Consider the following 20,245-nt stretch of genomic DNA (forward strand, 5'->3'; position numbering starts at 1 on the left):
GAATACAACTGATTGATAAACCCAACGATATACCTAATTCCAGAGTTAACGTCAATTGGTCAACTTCTGTGTTTTTAATGACAAAGACCTGGAACTCAGCCAGACGGTCCAAAGATTAAGGCATTCGAGAAAAAAGATAACAGGGAGAGAAATTTTCCTGGGACAAGGAGGTTTATATGAAAATGAGGATTTAGAGTAATTCAACACGGATTTGAAATACAATCACCAGTGGCATGAATTGCTAATTTTTTGAGTACCTGGGTAGTGAATTGAAACAAATCTGGCATTTAGCCAGGGAAATAACCATCAGTTTGATAACTATTTCTATTGGATCTAAAATCATACATCGTTTGGTACGTGTGTTTCTTTCAGTCGATATGCCACGCAGTGGCACCAATCATGTAATTGCACTGCAATCCATTAACCCAATGGGTGAACTGGGTTATTTTAATCATCTAAAATACGTTTTAGGAAACAAAAATTGACAAAAAAAATGACAGTTGATCGGTGTGACTGTAATACAAACATTGTAATTATAAAAAAGGCTAAATCGGTACCCGATATGACAGAAATTGAGATTGACACATTAGATTCATTTAAGTGTATGATATGTAGGAATGGCAGAACCAAAAGTTGGCAATTATTGCTACTATCTACCCTCGTTGATCGAGTTCAGGTCAATAGTCGGGCACCAAGTGTATCGAATTGTTGGATTAACCTCAAATAAAAGATACTTGGTGACATTGAAACAGCTGCAACCACCCAATATTGTAGATAGAGCCGCAATTAATGTTATGGAGTTAAATAAGAGCATCCGAGAATCGAGGAACAGCAAAAGAAGATTGACAACAGCGATATACTGGGAACTGCCGGGGTAGGAAAGAGCTGCTGGGAACTCGAAGAGGAGCTCCGGCACTTAAAACTCGAAGGTCAAAGGTTAAGTGACCAATTGCTTGAGACCGAATGACTGCTGGAATAAGCTGGGAATCAGCGGGAGTCCTGCAGGAGGCAGGTTGAAATAGTGAAGAAAGAGTTGGAGGAGGTTACGAATGTAGCCGAAACAAAGACAAAGGAATGTATCGCTCTGGTGGACGAGCGGGAGTGTTTAGCTCGGGCGTCGCAAAATGCCGAGGTTTACATCAGAAAGCTACGGAGTAGGGCAACAAGAGAGAAGAGCGTCAACCGGAAGAATGTCATCCGGAGGAAGCTGGAGGCGATCAGCGCGCAGAGCCCGTTCAGTCGACCTCCAAATTTTTATGCGCTTCTATTCCTGCCACAGGGGGCCATAACCAGTACTATCCAGAAACATTTCAAAATGTTGACAATGCTCTGTCATCCGAACAAGGGTGGATGCGACGACCTTTTCAAAAATATTCTTCAGGCGAAAAAAATTATGGAAGAGGAGGAGGCCCATATAGTTTACGACAAATACGGGATTGAAAAAGCAGAAAAAAAATGAACTCGAAAATGAACTTTTGAAACTCTTGCTTGTGAGTGAGTAGTATAGTCAAATTTTTTAAGAGGGAGGCCGTGTAGGCCTCATAAAATACATTTTGAACGCACTATTCGAAATTTTCACAATAAATAGGAGAACAAAATGCGGTGGTTACTAAGAAAAAACCGGATCTTAACAATATAAAGAAAGCATCATAAATAATAACGGGAATTATCACGTAATTTCATCTTGATGGGAGACGTCATTGAATGTTTGTTCTTGACGAGATTCCTTAGGCAGGTAAACCTGTTGTCTGTTAGTTTAACTAACAGGGACCCGTGCGGTAGAAAATAACTATGAGAAAATCCCAAAGGGATTAAAGAAAATGGGTAAAAATAAACTAAAAATAAACAGACTATTGATAGAATCGAAACGAAAGACCACAATAAAAACTAAATCTCATATAGTTGAGCTGCATTTCTCTAAATAGCTTTTCATCTTCTCATCTTTTGAAACTTCTTGTATTCCAATCAATAATTCTAACTCTGTATTAAAACGTTTGAATATTACATCTTCATAATTAAATTAAAGTCTTAGATTCAGAAAATTTTTTTCAGTAATCTCGAGGTTTAAAGTGCTTAAGAAAAATCCCAACCCAAACTGTAACCGTACACAGTGCACGGATATTACACAGTCATTTTTTGCGGCCAGCGTCAAGAGTGATTTCAAAGTGGATCTTGATATATGTGTTGTAATCACGAAAATACAGGCTCCTCAAGGGCATTTCAATTGTTTCAATAACTGGAACGTTTTTATATAGGCGTTCCGGTTCCCATTACAGCTCCGAATGAAATTATAGCTCTCATTATGGAATAATTAGCATGACTGGGGGGCTAAAGGTTATCTGGCCACTTTGCTGGGGGGGGCTATAATAATAATAATAATAATAATAATAATAATAATAATAATAATAATAATAATAATAATAATAATAATAATAATAATAATAATAATAATAATAATAATAATAACAATAATAATAATAATAATAATAATAATAATAATAATAACAATAAAAATAATAATAATAATAATAATAATAATAATAATAATAATAATAATAATAATAATAACAATAATAATAATAATAATAATAATAATAATATTAATAATATAGACTTTAGAGTAAGCTCAGGGGTTCTTTAGACCCATATCAATTCAATTAGTAACAGTTTGAGTAGTTTTAAGTCGTTTCTGTACAGAACAAGTACCGATAGGACATCCACATCTGATATGCCAAGTGCAAAAAGTCAGTTCGTTGTAGTATTCCAGAAAAAATTCCCAGTAGATGTCTGATAGTCGGGTTTTCAGAGTTTCTGTGTCGTGAAATAAGTCAATACTGGTACTAAGCAGGTTTGCAAGGGTTGATGCCCTATACCAAAAGTCCGCCTTTTGCCGAGTCTTGAGATTTTCATTTGCATTAATTGAGAGTTTTAGTAGACGACCTGGTTTGCGAATCTGAGAACGATATGTACTTCTGCCAGTTGATATCTACTTTTCCCGTAACAATGGAAGAGAGGAGAAGTAGATAATGCATCTCTAAATATAAGGATACCGGTAGAATCCTTAGAGTCTCTAATCGCTTTTTGTAGCTACTTTTAGAGTCGCAAAGTATCCAAGCTGCTGCTCTTCTTTGTACAGATAGAATCCTTTTCGTAGCAGCATTGTATAGAAGAAGGACTTCACTTCCATGTGAGAAAATGGGCATGACCTATTCGCAGTAGGCACTTAGTTTTAAGAACTGACTGGTTTTCAAGCTTAGGTTTTTCTTAATTTGGAAGAATGCACCAGTAGCTTTCTTTCACCTCTCTTCTGCGTGGTCGTTCCAGGAGAGATTTTTCGTTACAATGATTCCAAGGTCCTTCTGAGACCGTACTTTCTGGACAATCTGATCGTTTACTACTAGTTGGTGTTCGCCTTTAAAAATCTCCAGTTCTGTTACTTTGTCAGAATTTAATTTCATGTCACTTTCAATACACCAGTTTTCAATACAGCAGATATCCTGCTGTGTGTTCCTCAAGTTTGTACACACAAGCTTGATGTCGTCGGCATATGCGAACGTTGGAGACGTAGTCTGTTCTAGTAGTCCATCCACATTGGCTAAGAAAAACAGGGGCCCCAATCGAGATCCCTGTGGAACTCCGCTTGTAACTTTCAATTTTTTGGAAACTACCTTAGGGAGTTCTAGTGAAGCTGTTTCTTTTACAATTGAACTCAGGACGAGTTCTTTCCTACTTGTGGCTACACATTGATTGCAGAACAGTAACAAATTTGCTCCTATTTCTATTATTGCAGCTATTGCAGTTTTAGACAAACCTGCGCATTTTTCATTCAGATGCATAGTATTATTGCAAGACACGCAATGAAACACATATTCATCAGCCGCAATTCCTTTTTGACAGGAGTTGCATTTACTTGACTCGGCAAAAGACATACCTGCTTCTGTGCCCAACCTCGCCAGGGTGATAATTAAACCCCACCGTCAAGGCTAGGAAAGAAGCAAAAATGTCTCTTAGACGGGTCTTTAGTCTGTTTTCTCAATCACTGAGGTTGATTGAGAGTTTGCTTTCTTGATTTTGTCTCGCTGTTTCTTCGAGAATTTAGTTCTGGGCACTCGCCGTTTTTTGGAAATTTTTTCTGGTGTTTGCAGTTTTCTGAGTCGTGATACAATGGTTTTTACCAGACGAGATTCTAGGCTTGTTGGAGGATGCACTAAACCTAGCTTTTGTACGTATTATGGATTTTTCTGTTTTCGTTTGGATATGAGTCTTTTTCGAACGTCAATAATGGTAATTCCCGTCTCAGACGACTGCTTGTATACGTTTCGAAGACCAAATCTTTTACAGTACAGGACAGCTGCGATATTGTCTTTAAAGGTTTTTAGAATCTGACACAAGAACTCGATTGAACAGGGCTCGTAATTATTGCTCTTGTGGGCAGAGAACGAATTGCTTATAACGTCGTGCCAGATAATATGTTTCCGTCTCTTCTCAATACAACCACGCACAAGCAAATTTTGCAGTACCTTCGGCTGATTTCTGGCTTTGGGGTTGAACGACAATCCGGGTAGGGTGAAAGACTTTTGAATATATGGTGCCTTTGCTCTGTAGTCCCAGGAATATAGGGTTTTGTGTAGTGAACTGGCTCCAACGAAATAGTACATTCAGAGACTGCAATGATAATCTTCGCCTGTCTCTAAAATCCCTCTAATTGAAGGCTATCCAGTTCTTACAGGCCAAACCATGATCCATCACGACATATCATATTTATTTAATAAGATAATGAGAATAACCCGGCGTTTCACCACGTCAAGAGAAACAATGCCATCAGTAGGACTTATTTTTATGGATAATCGTAGTTTATCCTCTTGGCTATTTTTTGGATATATACGCGTATGTTGTAGGCTACAGAACCGAGCCTTTTTCCTTCAGAGCCAAACATAGTTCGCTCCTACTCACGGTCCTTGCGGCCAGGTTCACCTTATTTTCTCTTGCTTTGTTTAATTCTGTTTTAATTAGCCTTCTGTTTTAAATATCAGGAAGTCTGGTATAACACCTTTTTTCAACGCATTTTTCAAGAAAAATCCTACCTTTTCTATTTTCCGCTTTTCTATTTTTTTTATAGGTTCCGGAAAAGTTTTTAGTTTTCCATAGTGTAGTTTTCCCCGCGCATTGAGCGTTGACGTCTCGATGTTAACACCCTGTACTTTATCAAAAAGTGGTGTGATGATTTCATTCAAATAAAGGAAAACTGACTTCCAATAAGGGAATACACCACAAAGGGAAAAACGAACTCATTGAAACTCTTATATCAGTATGGGGCAAAATGTTCCCCTTGGTATAAAACCCCTAAAGCGTTTTCTACGACTACTAATGTTTCCCACTGTTCGGGAAAAGTGGTTTTTTAAATTTACGTTTTCTGATACTTGAACTTCTGATATCATTTTTCAGATTTATGGCATTCCATAAAGAAGTCAATGGTTTCAGTACATCCCATGGCGATATCGACACGAATTTCAACGGTATTAAAAAGTTTAAAGTTTAGATCTGATAGAGGCTATTATGATGTTCATCGTGTCGGATCTTTTCCGTTTGTGACCCCCAGTTTAGAGGGTGCATATTATTTGCACCTCTCAAGACGCACGTGCCATACTTTCTGATTGTGATTTACCAGATAATGAGACGTGCGTTGTAAATAAGCATAACATACTGGGGGGCACAAATGGAAAAGATCCTTATTGTCATTGGCACTGTTGAGATTCTAAACGCTTCTGAAACCAATAATAATGATTGGATAATAGTAAAATAGTTTAAAATAGTTCTGCTGGAATAATAGTTAAAAGGGTTCTTATACGTACTAAAATGGACTAATTTAACGAATATGGTTCCAACTAGACGATCTTAGTCTCATTGATCATGTTGTAGCCAGAATAGAACACAGCAAAAAATACTCTCTTTCCAAATCAAAAGAAATACATCTCAGTTTCAGCTAAACAAAATTAAGTGAAGAGTACGTTAATGCCAATTGTTATCTGCAATCAAAGCCTGACCTTCGTCATTTTCAGGTGATAAGAAGGTCAGACTTTGAATGCAGGTAACAATTGGCCTTAATGTACTATAGAATCCCTTTCAATTAACTTAGATTCTAAAGTATCCTCTGAATTCTTGTGAAAAATTCGAAATGGTGGAACTAGTTGAATTTAGAAATTATAGGCAAAGTTTTTTTATAGGCAAAATTATAGGCAGAGTTTTCCCTTAAAAAGACAGAGATGGGATTCTGCTTTTTTTGTAGGGTCCCCTCGGACTCATCGAGTTTTTTGTGATTCCTCCTCTAAGGCCATTTGGAAATAGTCTGACTTTAGGTCGTTGTTCGAAAAATAAACGTTTCCCTCCAACGAGTCTATTACATCCTTAATTCTTGGCAATGGCCAGCTTGTTTTTTCAATTTGTTTATTTAGACCTCTGTAGCCTACTGCTAGTCTGAATGTTCCATCTTTCTTTTTGACTAGTATGGACGGTGCTGCCCAGTATGAATGAGTTGGTTCAACCAAGTTGACTTCTTCTAGGTCTTCCACTATTTTTTTTATTGCCTTCTGTTTTTCAAAACTCATACTGCCGTAGGACCGTCGGAATGGTTTTGCATCTTTTTCTAGTTTTGTTTTATATTTTATTTTATTACAGAAACCCAAGTCATTTGAGTTTCCTGAGAATACTTGATTGCGCCTCATGAACATTGCAACTACTTGGTCGGACTGATTTCTACTCAAATCTGTCCCCTCTAATGTTGCATAAGTCTCCATCCGGAAAGCTTCCGGATGTTTTGGCTTTTTCTTGCTTGTGAACAAACCATTTACTTGCATGCTGTCATCGTTGCTGAAAAACACTCCAATTTTGGTATTTTTGAAAAACTTGATTTCATTATCAGAGAGGTTAACAACCCTCAATTGGCTCTTTGAGTTGTTTACAGATATCAGGCAGTCAGCCACTAAAATACCAGTGCGATGTTCAAAAGTCCTTGAGGCCTTCAACTTGGCCTTGACTTTTCTTTGTCACCTCACCGTTCTCATTTTTAACAATTACGTCTATCCAGGCTTCGTGTCTTGCCGGTATTATGAGCGTTTCCAACAGAGGGGTAAATGAATTAACGTTGTTTACGTTCTGAGTAATAAGCGGAATAGTGAATTTGTCTCGACCAGAAAGTAATATCTTTTCGTTTAATTTCAGTATACACTTTTGATCAGTAAGAATGTCCAAACCTAGTGGATGCTAGATATGATTTTCTTGAGTGACTAAAAACTCATGCAAAAATTTGGGTTGTTTGGGTTTCATTTGAACTAAAAGTTCAACTTTTTCTAAGATGTTAACTGATCTAGCAGCTAAAACTCTGTTATTAGCAGCTAAAACTCTGTTATTGTATGGGTCTATTCGTTTTGTGTCTCCTATTGCTTTCAGCAGTTCAACTCTGATGAGGGATACACTACTGCCGCTATCGACTAGACCCACTTTCATTTGCCCTTGTATGAGTATTTGTATACTAAAGCATTTTATTGTGCTAGTTGATCAGACTTTGATAACATTTGCTGATTCTGTTGTTTGCTTGGGTTTACTGTTAGGACAGTACCGTTTTATGTGTTGGGAACTCCCGCAATGAGAACAGTTCCGACACTGTTTAATTGTATGCCCTTTTTGTCCGCATCCAGTACATGTATCGTTGGAGTTTCTATTAAAATTTTTCTCATTATTGGGGAATCCACTTTTCGTTTTCCAGCAAATTGGGTCTGCCTTGGTTTTGGTTGAAATTATTCTGTCCCTGATACCCGCGTCGTGTGTTAACCCAGCCTTGGCTGTTACCGCCTTTTTCCCTGGAATTGCCATCAGCAGTTCCCGATAATTTCTGAACCAAACCATTAACCGTCTCGACTAGGGATTTGTTTCCGTCATCTTGTCTAATGGCAGCAATTTGAGGCACTTGTTCCTCTTCTATTCCTATCACGGCTTCCAGATGTAACGCTCTTTCTAGCGCTGTGTCCACAGTCATATCTTTATCTTCTAATGTTTTTCTTAGGTGTAACTTATCCTGACTGTGATGTATTCCCTCCAGAGAACTCCGGAGCATTAAGTGGTCACGGATATCTTGTGACTCCTCTGGGTATGCTTTGTGAGCTCAGTGCTTTAAATCCCCCAGAAAATCCGTTAATTTTTCACCTGGGTGCTGAACAAGACGCGCTAGCCGTCCACGGAAAACAACCGGTTTTTCGCTGTAGTGATTTCGAAAAGCCTTAACAGTTTCATCGTAGCTATCTCTCACGTTCTGTGGCCCCAGTTTCCGGTTGTTACGTTAAAACATTTAATGAATTGAAAAGTGCGATACTTAATGGGTTCTTAAATTATTTGAACCGAAAAATGTTATAAGTTTTGATACTCACTTATTTCGTTCAGGAATGCAAATCTTTGCCCCAGTTTCCGGTTTTTGCATTAAAACAATTAATAATGACACAAATAGCTCTTTTGATGTGAACTAACCTGTTCTTTGTGGTAATTCAATGCAGCTGTCCTTACATGGAAAACTGCGGATTCGCTTCTTCTAGAAAGATCTTTCTCCCCAAAGAAGCAGCCCACTATCACTGACCACTGAAACCGAGCTCTGCAAAGAACGTCCACTGACTGCTCAGACACTCCCAGTGACTTGCTGTGATTCCCTTCTCCGAATAATTGTTCACTCCCAGCAACTCGCTGTTTTTCTGCTCAATGTTGAATAATTTGTCACACCGCAGGAACTGACTCTTCTTCTTTTTTTACTGTGTTTTGCCTGTCGTTTTTCTCTCAACTTGCCTGCGCAGTGTTTTCTCTGCAATGTCGTATTTTGTCGCTGCCGCTGAACTTGCCTCTTTCAGTCAAACCCTTGCCGAGCCGGGAAAGTGTGTTTCCTTTCTCGCAGCCAAAATTGCCGTGTTGACTTGTGTTCCCTCTTCCGCACAATCACTGGCCGTGCCGATAATCGAAACACTGGGCTTTGTTCAGGGTTCGATGTTCTTTTCGAAACGAAAAAAAAACAATTCTGTCGCCAATATAGAATCCATTTCAATTAACTTAGATTCTAAAGTATCCTCTGAATTCTTGTGAAAAACTCGAAACGGTGGAACTAGTTGAATTCAGAAGTTATATGCAAAGTTCAGCTCAAAGAAGGATTAATACAATCTAACTTTAATAAAAGTGAAATGTAGGGAAGGCAGCTTCAGCAATTGCGTTAAAATTTATGAACCGTGATACTCGAATTTAACCGGTTAGCCCCTGGTTTTATCTTTAATTGCGTTTACCAAGATAACTTGGTCCCAGAGTCCTTGCTCTGTTTGTTTTTACCAAACGCAGTGTTTGGTCCCAACGATAGCTTTGAACATTATATTTATTCTCTGACATAATCTCGGTTCTAATGTTTGAACCATAAGTTCTTATGACAATTGGTTAAAGATACTGTCTCATAAATAATAAGCCATAAATCGGCGTGTTTAGCTGTCATTTTCAAGTGTTTTTTTTGTTTGAAGCCATTTAAAATGTAATTTTTCGAAAGCTTCTGCATTAAAACGTTCGTGAGCGTGTTTGTAGGGTCACTACAGTACTCTTCACTTTATTTAGTTTAAAAAGACTAATTTTAAATATTTTGTCTTCAGGCTGGTTTTCAATTATCCGATCAATTTTTGCCATGGGCAGATATGTAAGAAGCACTGATTAATTGCTCTCAAACGAAGTCTAGCAATTATTTTAGTCCTGTGGTATTTTTACGACCCGAAGAGGCGTTATGGTTTTGTTTTTTGTAAGAGCGTTGAACAATTTCGAAGAGCGGAGTCAGTAGACAACTTGCAAGATCTTAGAAAAGTGCTTTTTTGTTCGTAACTTCTTTTGAAACATAAGGAGAAATCTAAGTGGTTAAAATTTCTCGGCCACGTTCTTGCTCATGCTGTCTTTTGGTTTTAAGTTCTCTATGCTTTGTCAAGTATTTGAATGTTAAATTAACAGTATCTTTTCTCATAGCGTTGTTCTGAAAGGTTGTTTTCGCAAATTTAAAGGTTTTCAATTGCTCTCGAATCGAAATTTGGAGGAATGATTGTATCATATATTTCTTTCGAACACAATACTGAGGTACTACAATTAAGCTAAAGTAGCAGCTTAGAAATCAGGTGCAACTGTTCACCACATGGAGCAAGCAGGCCAAGTTTGACCATCACCTTATTATCAGCAATTCGCCAGTAGAACTAAAGTCCAAAGCCAAAGTAATTGTTGTACTCTTTTGATAGTATACTCAATTTTGGAGATCTTGAATGGAGCACCCAACAAAAACTAGAGAAGCGCGAAAACATATTGAAAAAAATCGCTGGCACCACCTGGATTGCACAAAAGAGACACTCTCAGTGACTTTCAAAGTTGTTGGAGGAAGCTACCGTTTGGGCTTCCACAATCAACAGTACAAACTGAAACCGCCTGCAAACACAAAAATATTGCTATTCGCAGAATTAAATGGGGGTGAAAAGCTGCCTGTTAAAGCCCAGAAATGTTGGCGAAGCAATTTATGGCAGCCATTTATCAGAGCCAGTGCTGGTTACAATATTTCCTCAAACTATTTTTCGTCACGTAAAAGCAACACTAAATGATATTTATGGGGACCCCGTGAAATAACACACCAGCATTGAAGAGCAAACAAATCGTCAAGAATACCAAAATGTGCTCGAAAGAATTCACCGACACACGGGCATAGACAGCTGAACAAGGCAGCGAGCACATAGGTACACCTCCACAAAAGGTAGCAGAAAAGAACAAGCGCTGCCACGAATAGCACGTATCCGATTTGATCCTGAGAACTGGACTCACCCCTTCTGAACTTTGGGTAGCATTTGTAGCAATGTTGGTAACCGCTGTCCCAAATGTGAAGTAGCACTCTTTCCCCGTTGTTGACGGTGCCCATCCTGGCTCTCCTAACCCGGGGACTGCATGTCACCCACCATTGCTAAGATGAAAAAACTTCGCACCGCAAGCAGGTTCTGAATAGGCAGTCACAGTACTAATGTTATTTTTATTACTATACAGATGCAACTAAGGAACCAATTAATAATGGCAATAAGCACTGATATACCGCAAAGATACCCGCGAGCTGCTGCTCTGCGGTAGTTACAACAATAACAATGTTTTACACTTATATTAAAAGTCCCTCGAAACTGGCGAAGAAGTGATGACTTACCCCAGCTGTACCATTTATGTAACTTCAAATCTGGATCATATCTTTCTATATTTTAATTTTGTAAGGATTGTTAGGGAATTTTATCAATATCTTGTCCATTTCTTTGTGGTAATGCATTTTTAAAACCGAAAGTAAACTTGTACTATGTGAAAAGTAATTGAGTTTTTCTAATTTTCTAGTCTATAGTACTTTTGGCAAATTTTTCTTTATTCGACTGAATTTTTTCTTTGCTTTGATGAGTTGTGCCAGTAGACACGATTTATTTGAGATGATAATTTTTGACACGTTTCTGGAGTTCTTCCGGCCTTGTTTTTCATGCTTTTTTTCTCTTGGCCGAGTTTTTTTTGACCAGCCGATTTGCCCCCTTCACCCTACACTTACCCTAACCCATCCTTACAAATGGTTCGAGTCGTTATCCAACACACTCCGTTCATCTGCCTATAGGGCTGCTGCCGAGGATCACCAAAACTAGAACTATCAGACTAAGTGTCCCAATTTTCAGGATTGTAATGTCTCACTTTATAAAAAGTGAAACATTACGATTATAAAAACTTGATCACCTCGAAAAATTTATCTGGAATTGAGAATACCGATAGCTCACCTCTCTGCGCAATCAAACACGAAAACAACTGAATAATACAAAGAAAATATGAACATAGGTGATTGGCTTATGTTTACGCATTTTTAAATTTGATTGGTCAAAGAAAGTTTATTGTTGGTTTAGTCCCGATGCTTGCGTTTAGATTTCCTTCGTTTTGTCTACTGTGGTTGAGTTTTCTGCCCTGACTAATCTTCAGACTATTCTTGATGACAATGGTTTAGTAATATGGGCATCTCGTAGACTTCGGTCAACTATCTACTACTGCAAGTGAAAGCTCTATTTAGATCTAGTTGTTGTAAATGACTTACTTTCCGAGAAAATCGGAATGCATGGCCATTAAAAATGAGATGACTAATTAAATTCGATAAGTCAAATACCTATATGGTTGGCATAGTTCAAATGAGAGCATATTTGGTATTCATTCAAATTTCGTATTTTCTAACTCCAATTTTCTGACTCTTCATTCCAATTTTCTTACTCTTCATTTAATATAAATTTTCCTTCAATTACTTAAAGATTGGTCAAAACGAGCAACTTCCTTAGTTGTCAATTAGCCAAAGCATCGCCCTACCGAGAAAGTGTTAAAAGTGGCTATAAGCCCCAATAACCCTTCAAAATTACGAGTTGCATTTGTGTGACAGCTACAATAGCAGAATTGTGGTATAATTAGAAAATTCCCTTGGAACGGTCGAAGAAATCAATGATTTACCCCAGCTATACCAATAATAATAATTCAAATCTTGATCATATCTTCTATATTTTTAAAATTTATAAAACTTTTAGACTATTTCAGCGGTATTTTGTCCATTTCCTTGTGTTAATGCATTTTTTGTTAATTGAAAGTGAACATTGTAAAGTGAACGTGTACTATGTGAAAAATAATTGATTTTCATGTTTTCTGGTCTATAGTATTTTTGGTAATTTTTTTCCGACTAATTTTTTGTTTTCTCTGCTTAGGTGTTTTGCCAATAGACAATAGTTATTTGAAAGTGTAGTTTTCGAGACATTTACGAAATTCTTCCGTATGTTTTCTTTGCTGTTGCTCGCTTGAGCAGTTTTTTGTCCCGCCCCCTTTTGACCCTCTTCACCTCCCCGCACTTCAACATAAGCCATCACTGCACATTGGTCGACCCGCAACCCAACGCGCTCAACTCATCTGCGTGTGTGGTTGCTGCAAAGATTAAAAACTAAAACTATCAGACAACTTGATAAAGCATCCAAGTTTTTGGGATTTTAGTGTCTTACTTTGCGAAAGTCGCATTGATTGTAAAAACTTGATCATCTCGCAAAACTTATCTGGAATATAGAATACCGATAACTTACCTCTCTGCGCAATCAAACACGAAAACGAAAATGATACAAAGAAAATATGAACGTAGGTGATTGGCTTATGTTTACGCATTTTTTAATTTGATTGGTCAAAGAAAGTTTATTGTTGGTTTAGTCCCGATGCTTGCGTTTTCTGCCCTGACTAATCTTCAGACTATTCTTGATGGCAATGGTTTAGTAATATGGGCATCTCGTAGACTTCGGTCAACTATCTACTACTGCAAGTGAAAGCTCTATTTAGATCTAGTTGTTGTAAATGACTTACTTTCCGAGAAAATCGGAATGCATGGCCATTAAAAATGAGATGACTAATTAAATTCGCATAGTCAGATACCTATTTGGTTGGCATAGGTCAAATGACAGCATATTTGATATTCATTCAAATGTCGTCTAGCTAAATTTAGTTTTAGTAAATAATTGACTTTTTTTCCGAGAAAGTTGGAATGCATAGCATTAAAGAACGGACATGACTAATTGGAGTCGTTAAATAAACTACGTAGATGGTCGGTATAGGTCAATTTACAGCATATTTGATATTCATGCAAATTTTGTCTAGTTTTTCAATTTTCTAACTTTCTGACTATTTTAAATTTTCCTTCAATTATTTAAAGATTGGTTAAAACGAGCTACTTCCATAGTTGTCATATTTAGCCAAAGCATCCCCCAACTGAGGAAAGTCTTAAAAGTGGCATTAAGCCCCAATAACTGGACAAAATTAATAAAGAGTTGAAGCTCTGTGCGACAGCTACAACAGCAGCAATCTTTTATAATTATAAAATGCCCTTAAAACAGGCTAAGAAATTATTGATTTACCCCAGCTATACCAGATCTGGGTCACATATTTCTATATTTTTTCCATATCAAGATATTTAGCCTATTTTAGCTATATTTTTCCCATTTCTTTGTGTTAATTCATTTTTTGTTAAATGAAGGTGAACCTTGTAAAGTGAACGTTTACTGTGTAAAAGAAAGTTTCTTTCTTCAACTGGATTTTTTGTTTTCTCTGCTTTGATGAGTTTTGCCAGTAGAAACTATTTATTTGAAGGAGTAGATTTCGAGACTTTTATGGAATTCTTCTGGCTGTTTTCTACGTCGTTTCTCGCTTGACCTGTTTTTGTCCAACGGTTGCTGCCGATGATCACCAAAAACTAAAACCATCAGACTACTTGACAAAGTGTCCCAAATTTTGGGATATTATATCGTGTTGCGCTTCATGTTTAAGTGCTCTCAGATGAAGCTCGTAGCAATTTATTTAGTCCTGTAGGTCTTTTTTATGCGATTTTTCTCTTGACCGATTTTTTGTTTGACCTATTTGACTTTTTGTCCTCAAAAACGGGATAAATAGGTAGAGCTAGGTGGGCATTAAATGCTCTTAGAGCCTTTCAGCTCTGTTTCTGCTCAAACTCTTTTGGAGACTTAAACTTATGGTGTGCAGGGCGGCTCTTTGAAGAAACCCCCACCGTTGACCCCCCATTATTGCGCCAGCCGCGCTGTTGTCCACGCAACCGTGTTGCCCCCCCACCAGCCCCCGGTCCACCCCCCCCCCCCCCCACCGTGGCTAGCTACGAACAACCGCTCGCTAAAAACGCAAATTTATACTATCTTGCAGTTTTTTAAAATCAGAAATTTTTGCGCTTTTTTTGACAAAACGCGTAAATTTTTTCATTTTTTTAAAATTATTTTTCACTCGACGTCTTTCCAGACGCAGGGGCCAGAAAGCCTCCTTAAGGGTTTGATAATAAATTACAGAAAAGGTTTCATTAACCACGGAATAGTTTTCAACTTTTTAATATCACAAATTTTAGCATTTTTTTTTAAGTTTTGTAGTTTTAGGTTTCTCCAGCCTCAAAAGCCAAGGAACCTCTTCTAGGGTTTGATAGTAAATTAACGCATAGTTTCTAGATGTATGGATTGTTTTTCAAGATTTTGACATCACGAATTTTAGCATTTTTTTCTACAGAACTTGAAACTTTTCATTATCTTTTTGACATTTATTGTCATTATTCGGGGTTATTGAACCTCACGGGTCAGAAAACCTGCTTAAGGGTTCGATAATAGTTTGCTGCTTTGTTTCTGGTGGTAGTGGAATATTTTTCGACATTTTAACACAAGTTTTGCAATTTTCTGATAAAACTTGCACTTTTTTCAAGTTTCTCAACATTTTTTGTCATTATCTAAGTTTTTCGAGCCCTAGGAGCCAGGAAACCTCCTATAGCATTTGATGATAGCTTACTGAAATATTTTTTATTGGCCATGGAATAGTTTTCAATTTTTTATTGTCACAATTGTTATCGGTTTTTATAAACTTGCATTTTTTTCAAGTTTTGAAAATGTTTGTCCTTTTTGAGGTTTTTCCAGCCTTAAAAGCCAAGGAACCTCCTCTAGGTTTTGATAATAGGCTACTGCATAGTCTCGAGATATTATGGAATGTTTTTCAATACTTTAATATCAGGAGTTTAAGCATTTCAAAAAATATTTTCAATTTTACGGTTTTTGAGTCTTTGATTTTTTTTTAAAAAAATTTTAATATTAGCCTTTTAAAAAATATTCATTTTAAGTTTTTTTTGAATCTTTGATTTTAATATTTTTTCCGGTGCCAGGGTCCGAGGGACCTCCTGCAAAATTTGGTAATAAGCTGTTGTATAGTTTCTAGAGTTATTGGAGTTGTTATCAATATTTTAATGAATCGAGCTTCAGCAATTTTTTGATAAAATTCAAATGTTTTAGGATTTTTGGAAAATTACTATGTTCCAAGTTAATGGATCTGTATGAGCCAGTGAAACCATTTAAAGCTTGATGTATTGATACTGGACAGTCTCTTGAGTCAATGAAATTGTTTTGAAGATTGTATCTTGAATTTTAGCAAGATTTTGTTAAAATTTGCAATTAGTTCCTAAATTTTTCATTTTGTCGTTTTCCGGGTTTAACGACCATTACTGGCCAACTAAACTTTTCAAGTCTCGGAGATGGGTTACTTAGCAAAACTTTCGAGACAAAAAATGGTTTTTAACTTTTTTACTGCGAAGTTGAAAAGTTTTTTTTTTAATTTTACCTTTTTCAGACTAAGGTCTTCTAAGGAATGAAGACGGGAACGAGTTCTCCGATATTATCAGGTGTCAAAAAACAAAAGCGAAGACAGAGATGGAAGATTGCTGTGCTACAAACGAGGTTGATCTCCACACCTGTCAGATTTCGAAACCAGAGTCACTGATTAAATCCTTCCACTGTGTCTTTAAGTTCGATAACCGAAGAGCTGAGTCACCCGATTTCTGGCCCCAAAGTGTTAGTTTCAAGATTTTATCTAAACAATTCTGCACGTGAATTGCTGTATTCTGTTAATCAATAATGGCTAATAAGAGGCTCCTTATTTTCAGAATGAAAATAAGGAGCTTCTTTTATCGAGTCTTCTGCATCAAGACTCAATAAAAGAGGTCGAGGAGTCCGCATGTTTATAGATCTCACCATCTATTGGAAAATTTTGAACTTTTTTTGTCTAAATACTCTGAGTGCTGTTTCTTGATGTTTCAAGCTGAACGAATAACTTTTTTATTTGCTGTTTATCGAACTCCTGGAGGTAATGTTCAACTTTTTTTTTCAGTTTTTCACCCAGTTCTTTGGACAGGAAAGGTTGCTTTATGACAGAATTCTTCTGCTAGGTGATATAATATCTCCTTGACGCCCAGTGATGCCTCAACTCTATGGAAATTATTTATGGAAGACTTCAGTTTAGTTCAGCACTTAGAAATTGAAACTCATAAAAAATAGGGCTTCATGATCATCTCATATCCTCCAAAAATATTTCCTTTGAGGTTACAACAAATTCATTCCTTAAAACGTCAGATCATTCAGTATTTTATTTCTCGTTGTACATTTGTTTGTAACTAAGCCTACGCAACAAATTGATTACAGAAATTGAAGAAAGTTCAACCCCTATGCTGCTTTATAAGTTCTTCTAAATTTTTTAAAGGAAAATCATCCGGCGGACGTTGACAGTGCTTGGAACAATTATTTAGCGGCAGAGGAAATAATGTTGGAGACTCTTATTCCGCGTAAAGCTAAGACCCTGACAACTCACTGATGTCCGAATATTTGAATCTGAGATGGAAGAAAAGAAGAAAATCAGAGCGTGTTTTTCGAAAGACGAGGAACATTGACCTATTTGATTCAACCACGTCTCATGAACACCAATGCATAAAAAGGAGCAGGATGACTTTTTTGGGCAATTCTCACTTAATGTCTTGAGAAATTTAATTTCAGAATCCTCTAGCAATACGTTTGCGCTCGACAGAATCGCGAAGCGTAAAATTCTTTCCTGATTCTTATCCAGCCGTGCTGTTGAACCTTATAAATCTCTCTTTAGAGAATGGAGTTTTTCCGCAGGCTCTGAAAACAGCGGTTGTAAAACGTTTCTTCAAAAAATTTAATCTTGATTGCCAAGACTTAGCGAATAATAGTTCTATATCAAATCTAAGCTATCTCAAAATTATTGGCAATAGCTTTGTTACAACAACTGAGAGATCATCTTGAAGATCACAATTTTTCATGCAATTTATAAAATGCTTAGAAAAAATTTTTAACTGAAACAGCTGTCCTGAAATTAACCAATGACATTTCGATAAATATAGAATTTAGAAAAAGCACGCTTTACATTGGCTTGGATTTATCTGCCCCTTTTGATACAATAGACCATTTTATACTTATGTCTGTTCTGGTCTACGAATTGGGCATCGTTTTCTCATTATGAGGAGCTACCTCAATGGTAGATCACAAAGTTTTTACTGATGACTCTTTTTCTTCAATGCAGTCAGTCGAAACGGTTTTCGGTAAGGTTCTGTTCTAGGTCCTCTTCTTTTTACTTGCTATCTGTTATCATTAGAGCTTTTTTTGGGAGCTCAACGGGAATTATCGGTTTAATGATGATGACATGGTTGTTTATTTTGGTCGATAACAACAATGTGACTCCGGAAGTTTTCCGTTCAATTTTGGGCACTCTGCAAAATTGGTTTAACTGTGCGAAACTTTGATTAAACACAAAGAAAACAGAATTTATGAATATTGCGCGGAAGGGCTTGATGGTCTGTGATATTAAACTCCTAAATTTTCAGAATGTCAAGTTTTTGGGGTTTATTTCAGATGATAAACTCTCTTTCCGAGCAAGTTAGTTCAGTGTGTGCAAGTTGTTACTATTTCCTGATGAGTTTTAATTCTCACTAGGCTTGACTATTGTAACTCGTTTCCTTATGGGTTGCCCGACGTTCTCCTTAAGAAATACAACGGATAATGAACTGTGCTGGCAAATTAATTTTTCGACTATCACCTGGCACACCAACTTCGGATTTTATTAAACACTTGCACTGGTTACCTGTACGAAAACGCATTCTTTTGAAAATTCTTCTGGTGGGTTATTGTCTGGTTCGCCATACGTAGAGGGTTCCAGACTATCTTAACTAGCCGGTATCTCGAAATCGCAAAGTGACAAGATCTCAATTTATTTACTATTTCAAACTCCAGCTTTTGAAGACAGCTTTCGGAAAAAAGATTATTCAGTTTTGCAGTCCCCCACGAATGGAAGTGACTTCCTTTTGAAAAAAACTTTTACCAAACAAAAACACCTTCAGAAAGAAGCTCAAATTTTTAAAACTATTGTACAGCACTTTGAGTATTTAAGTAGTGCTGAAGCCAATAATAATAATAATAAAAACAATAATAGTTTGAAATTTTGTCATTAGGTGTCTCTGGTCTCAAAAGCCAAGGAACCTCACCTATTGTATAGTTGCTAGATGTAATTGAATGTTTTTGAAGATTTTAATATCACGAATTGAGTGAATTTTTTAAAATATTTGGAAGTTTTTTTCAACTTTTTTTTTCTGATTTTTTTTATTTTTCCGGCACAATGGGTCCAGAAACCTCCTCCAATGTATGAGCTGCTGCATAGTTTCCAGAGTTACTGGAATGGTTGTCAATATTTTAATGACTCGATTTCTAGCAATTTTTGATAAAGTTTTAACTTAAATTTTTGAAAAATTATTAGTTCATGGATGTTTCTGCCAGTGAATTTATTTAAGGCTTAAAATATGGATACTGGATTGTCTCTTGAGACAAATAAATGGTTCTGAAGCTATTAATATTTCCGATTTTTGGCAAGATTTTAAAATTTGCAATTGTTTTGTAACTTTTGAATATTTTTGTCCATTTCTTGAGTTTTACGATCATTACTGGCCAACGACATTTTTTGTCTTGCAGATGGGTTCCAGAGACAAAAAACGGTTTTGAACATTTTTTATTGCGAAATCTGGAAACTTTTAAATTGTGCGTTTTTCAGTTTTTATGATTTAATTACTAACAAGGCTAGAAAACTAGAAGTTGCAGAGTCGAATCGGATCATGGAAAATGTTCCTATCTCTTTCGTTCTCTGTCGGTTAGGGTTTCTTTCCTTCTCTTTTTCGTTCACGTTATATATATATATATATATATATATATATATATATCCCTCACTCTCTCTTTCTCTCTCTCTTTCCTTAACTCTTTTTTTATGCCGCACTTCAGCTGCTGTTTTGTGGCTTGATATCATCTATTACCTTCATTATTGCTGAATTATAGTAGCATTGGTTTATCATAAATGACTTAACTAGCTTTTTTAAGGAAATCATTGTTAACTGCTCTCAAACGAAGTTTGTAGCAATTGTATAAATCCTGTTTGTCTTTTTTACGCGATTTTCCACTTGACGAATTTTTTTGTCTAAGCCATTTGATTTTTAGTCCTCAGAAAGGTTATAAAGATGTAGCGCCCAGTGGACATTAAGTTTTTTTTAGAGCCTTTCAGCTCACTAGTCTCCAAGTATGCGTATCACAGAAATTGTTTTGGAGACTTATACTTATGGTGTGAAGGGCAGTTTTAGAAATTGATCCACCACCTCAGCCTCACCCCGCCCTCACCGTTGCCCCCCCCCCCCATTGCTGTACACATCCCCCGCTGCGCTCATCTCACGCCCCTTCAATTAACCTTAAACCAGCCTCACTAAATCCTGCGATATGAATTTGCTTATTTTTGAACGTTAATTATTTTAATTTGTAATAAATTAGCGTTTTCT

At 36.8% G+C, this 20,245-nt stretch overlaps 3 protein-coding genes across 5 annotated transcripts in view; 2 read left to right on the forward strand and 1 right to left on the reverse strand.

Annotated features, from left to right (window-relative positions):
• The window catches only part of LOC142341757 (serine/arginine-rich splicing factor 4-like), a 340,718-nt gene extending 335,945 nt beyond the window's left edge, over positions 1–4,773 (reverse strand). Inside the window, exon 1 of the mRNA XM_075392950.1 lies at positions 4,763–4,773. The gene's annotated coding sequence lies outside the window, so the exon portion shown is untranslated. The remainder of the gene's footprint in view (positions 1–4,762) is intronic.
• LOC142341755 (protein XRP2-like) overlaps positions 1–20,245 on the forward strand; it is a 525,423-nt gene that overhangs the window by 380,167 nt on the left and 125,011 nt on the right. Inside the window, exon 2 of one of the 3 annotated variants that reach the window (XM_075392945.1) lies at positions 5,444–5,516. The exons of the other annotated variants lie outside the window; for them this stretch is intronic. Coding sequence (XP_075249060.1) covers positions 5,450–5,516 — 67 coding nt within the window. The 5' untranslated portion in view covers positions 5,444–5,449. The remainder of the gene's footprint in view (positions 1–5,443; positions 5,517–20,245) is intronic. 3 annotated transcript variants of the gene reach the window in all.
• The window catches only part of LOC142341754 (uncharacterized), a 249,763-nt gene that overhangs the window by 44,679 nt on the left and 184,839 nt on the right, over positions 1–20,245 (forward strand). The gene's annotated exons all lie outside the window — the stretch shown is intronic.

This window comes from Convolutriloba macropyga, chromosome 6, assembly GCF_964194025.1.
Source record: "Convolutriloba macropyga chromosome 6, txConMacr16.3, whole genome shotgun sequence".
In the NCBI taxonomy this organism is placed as follows: Eukaryota; Metazoa; Xenacoelomorpha; order Acoela; family Convolutidae; genus Convolutriloba; species Convolutriloba macropyga.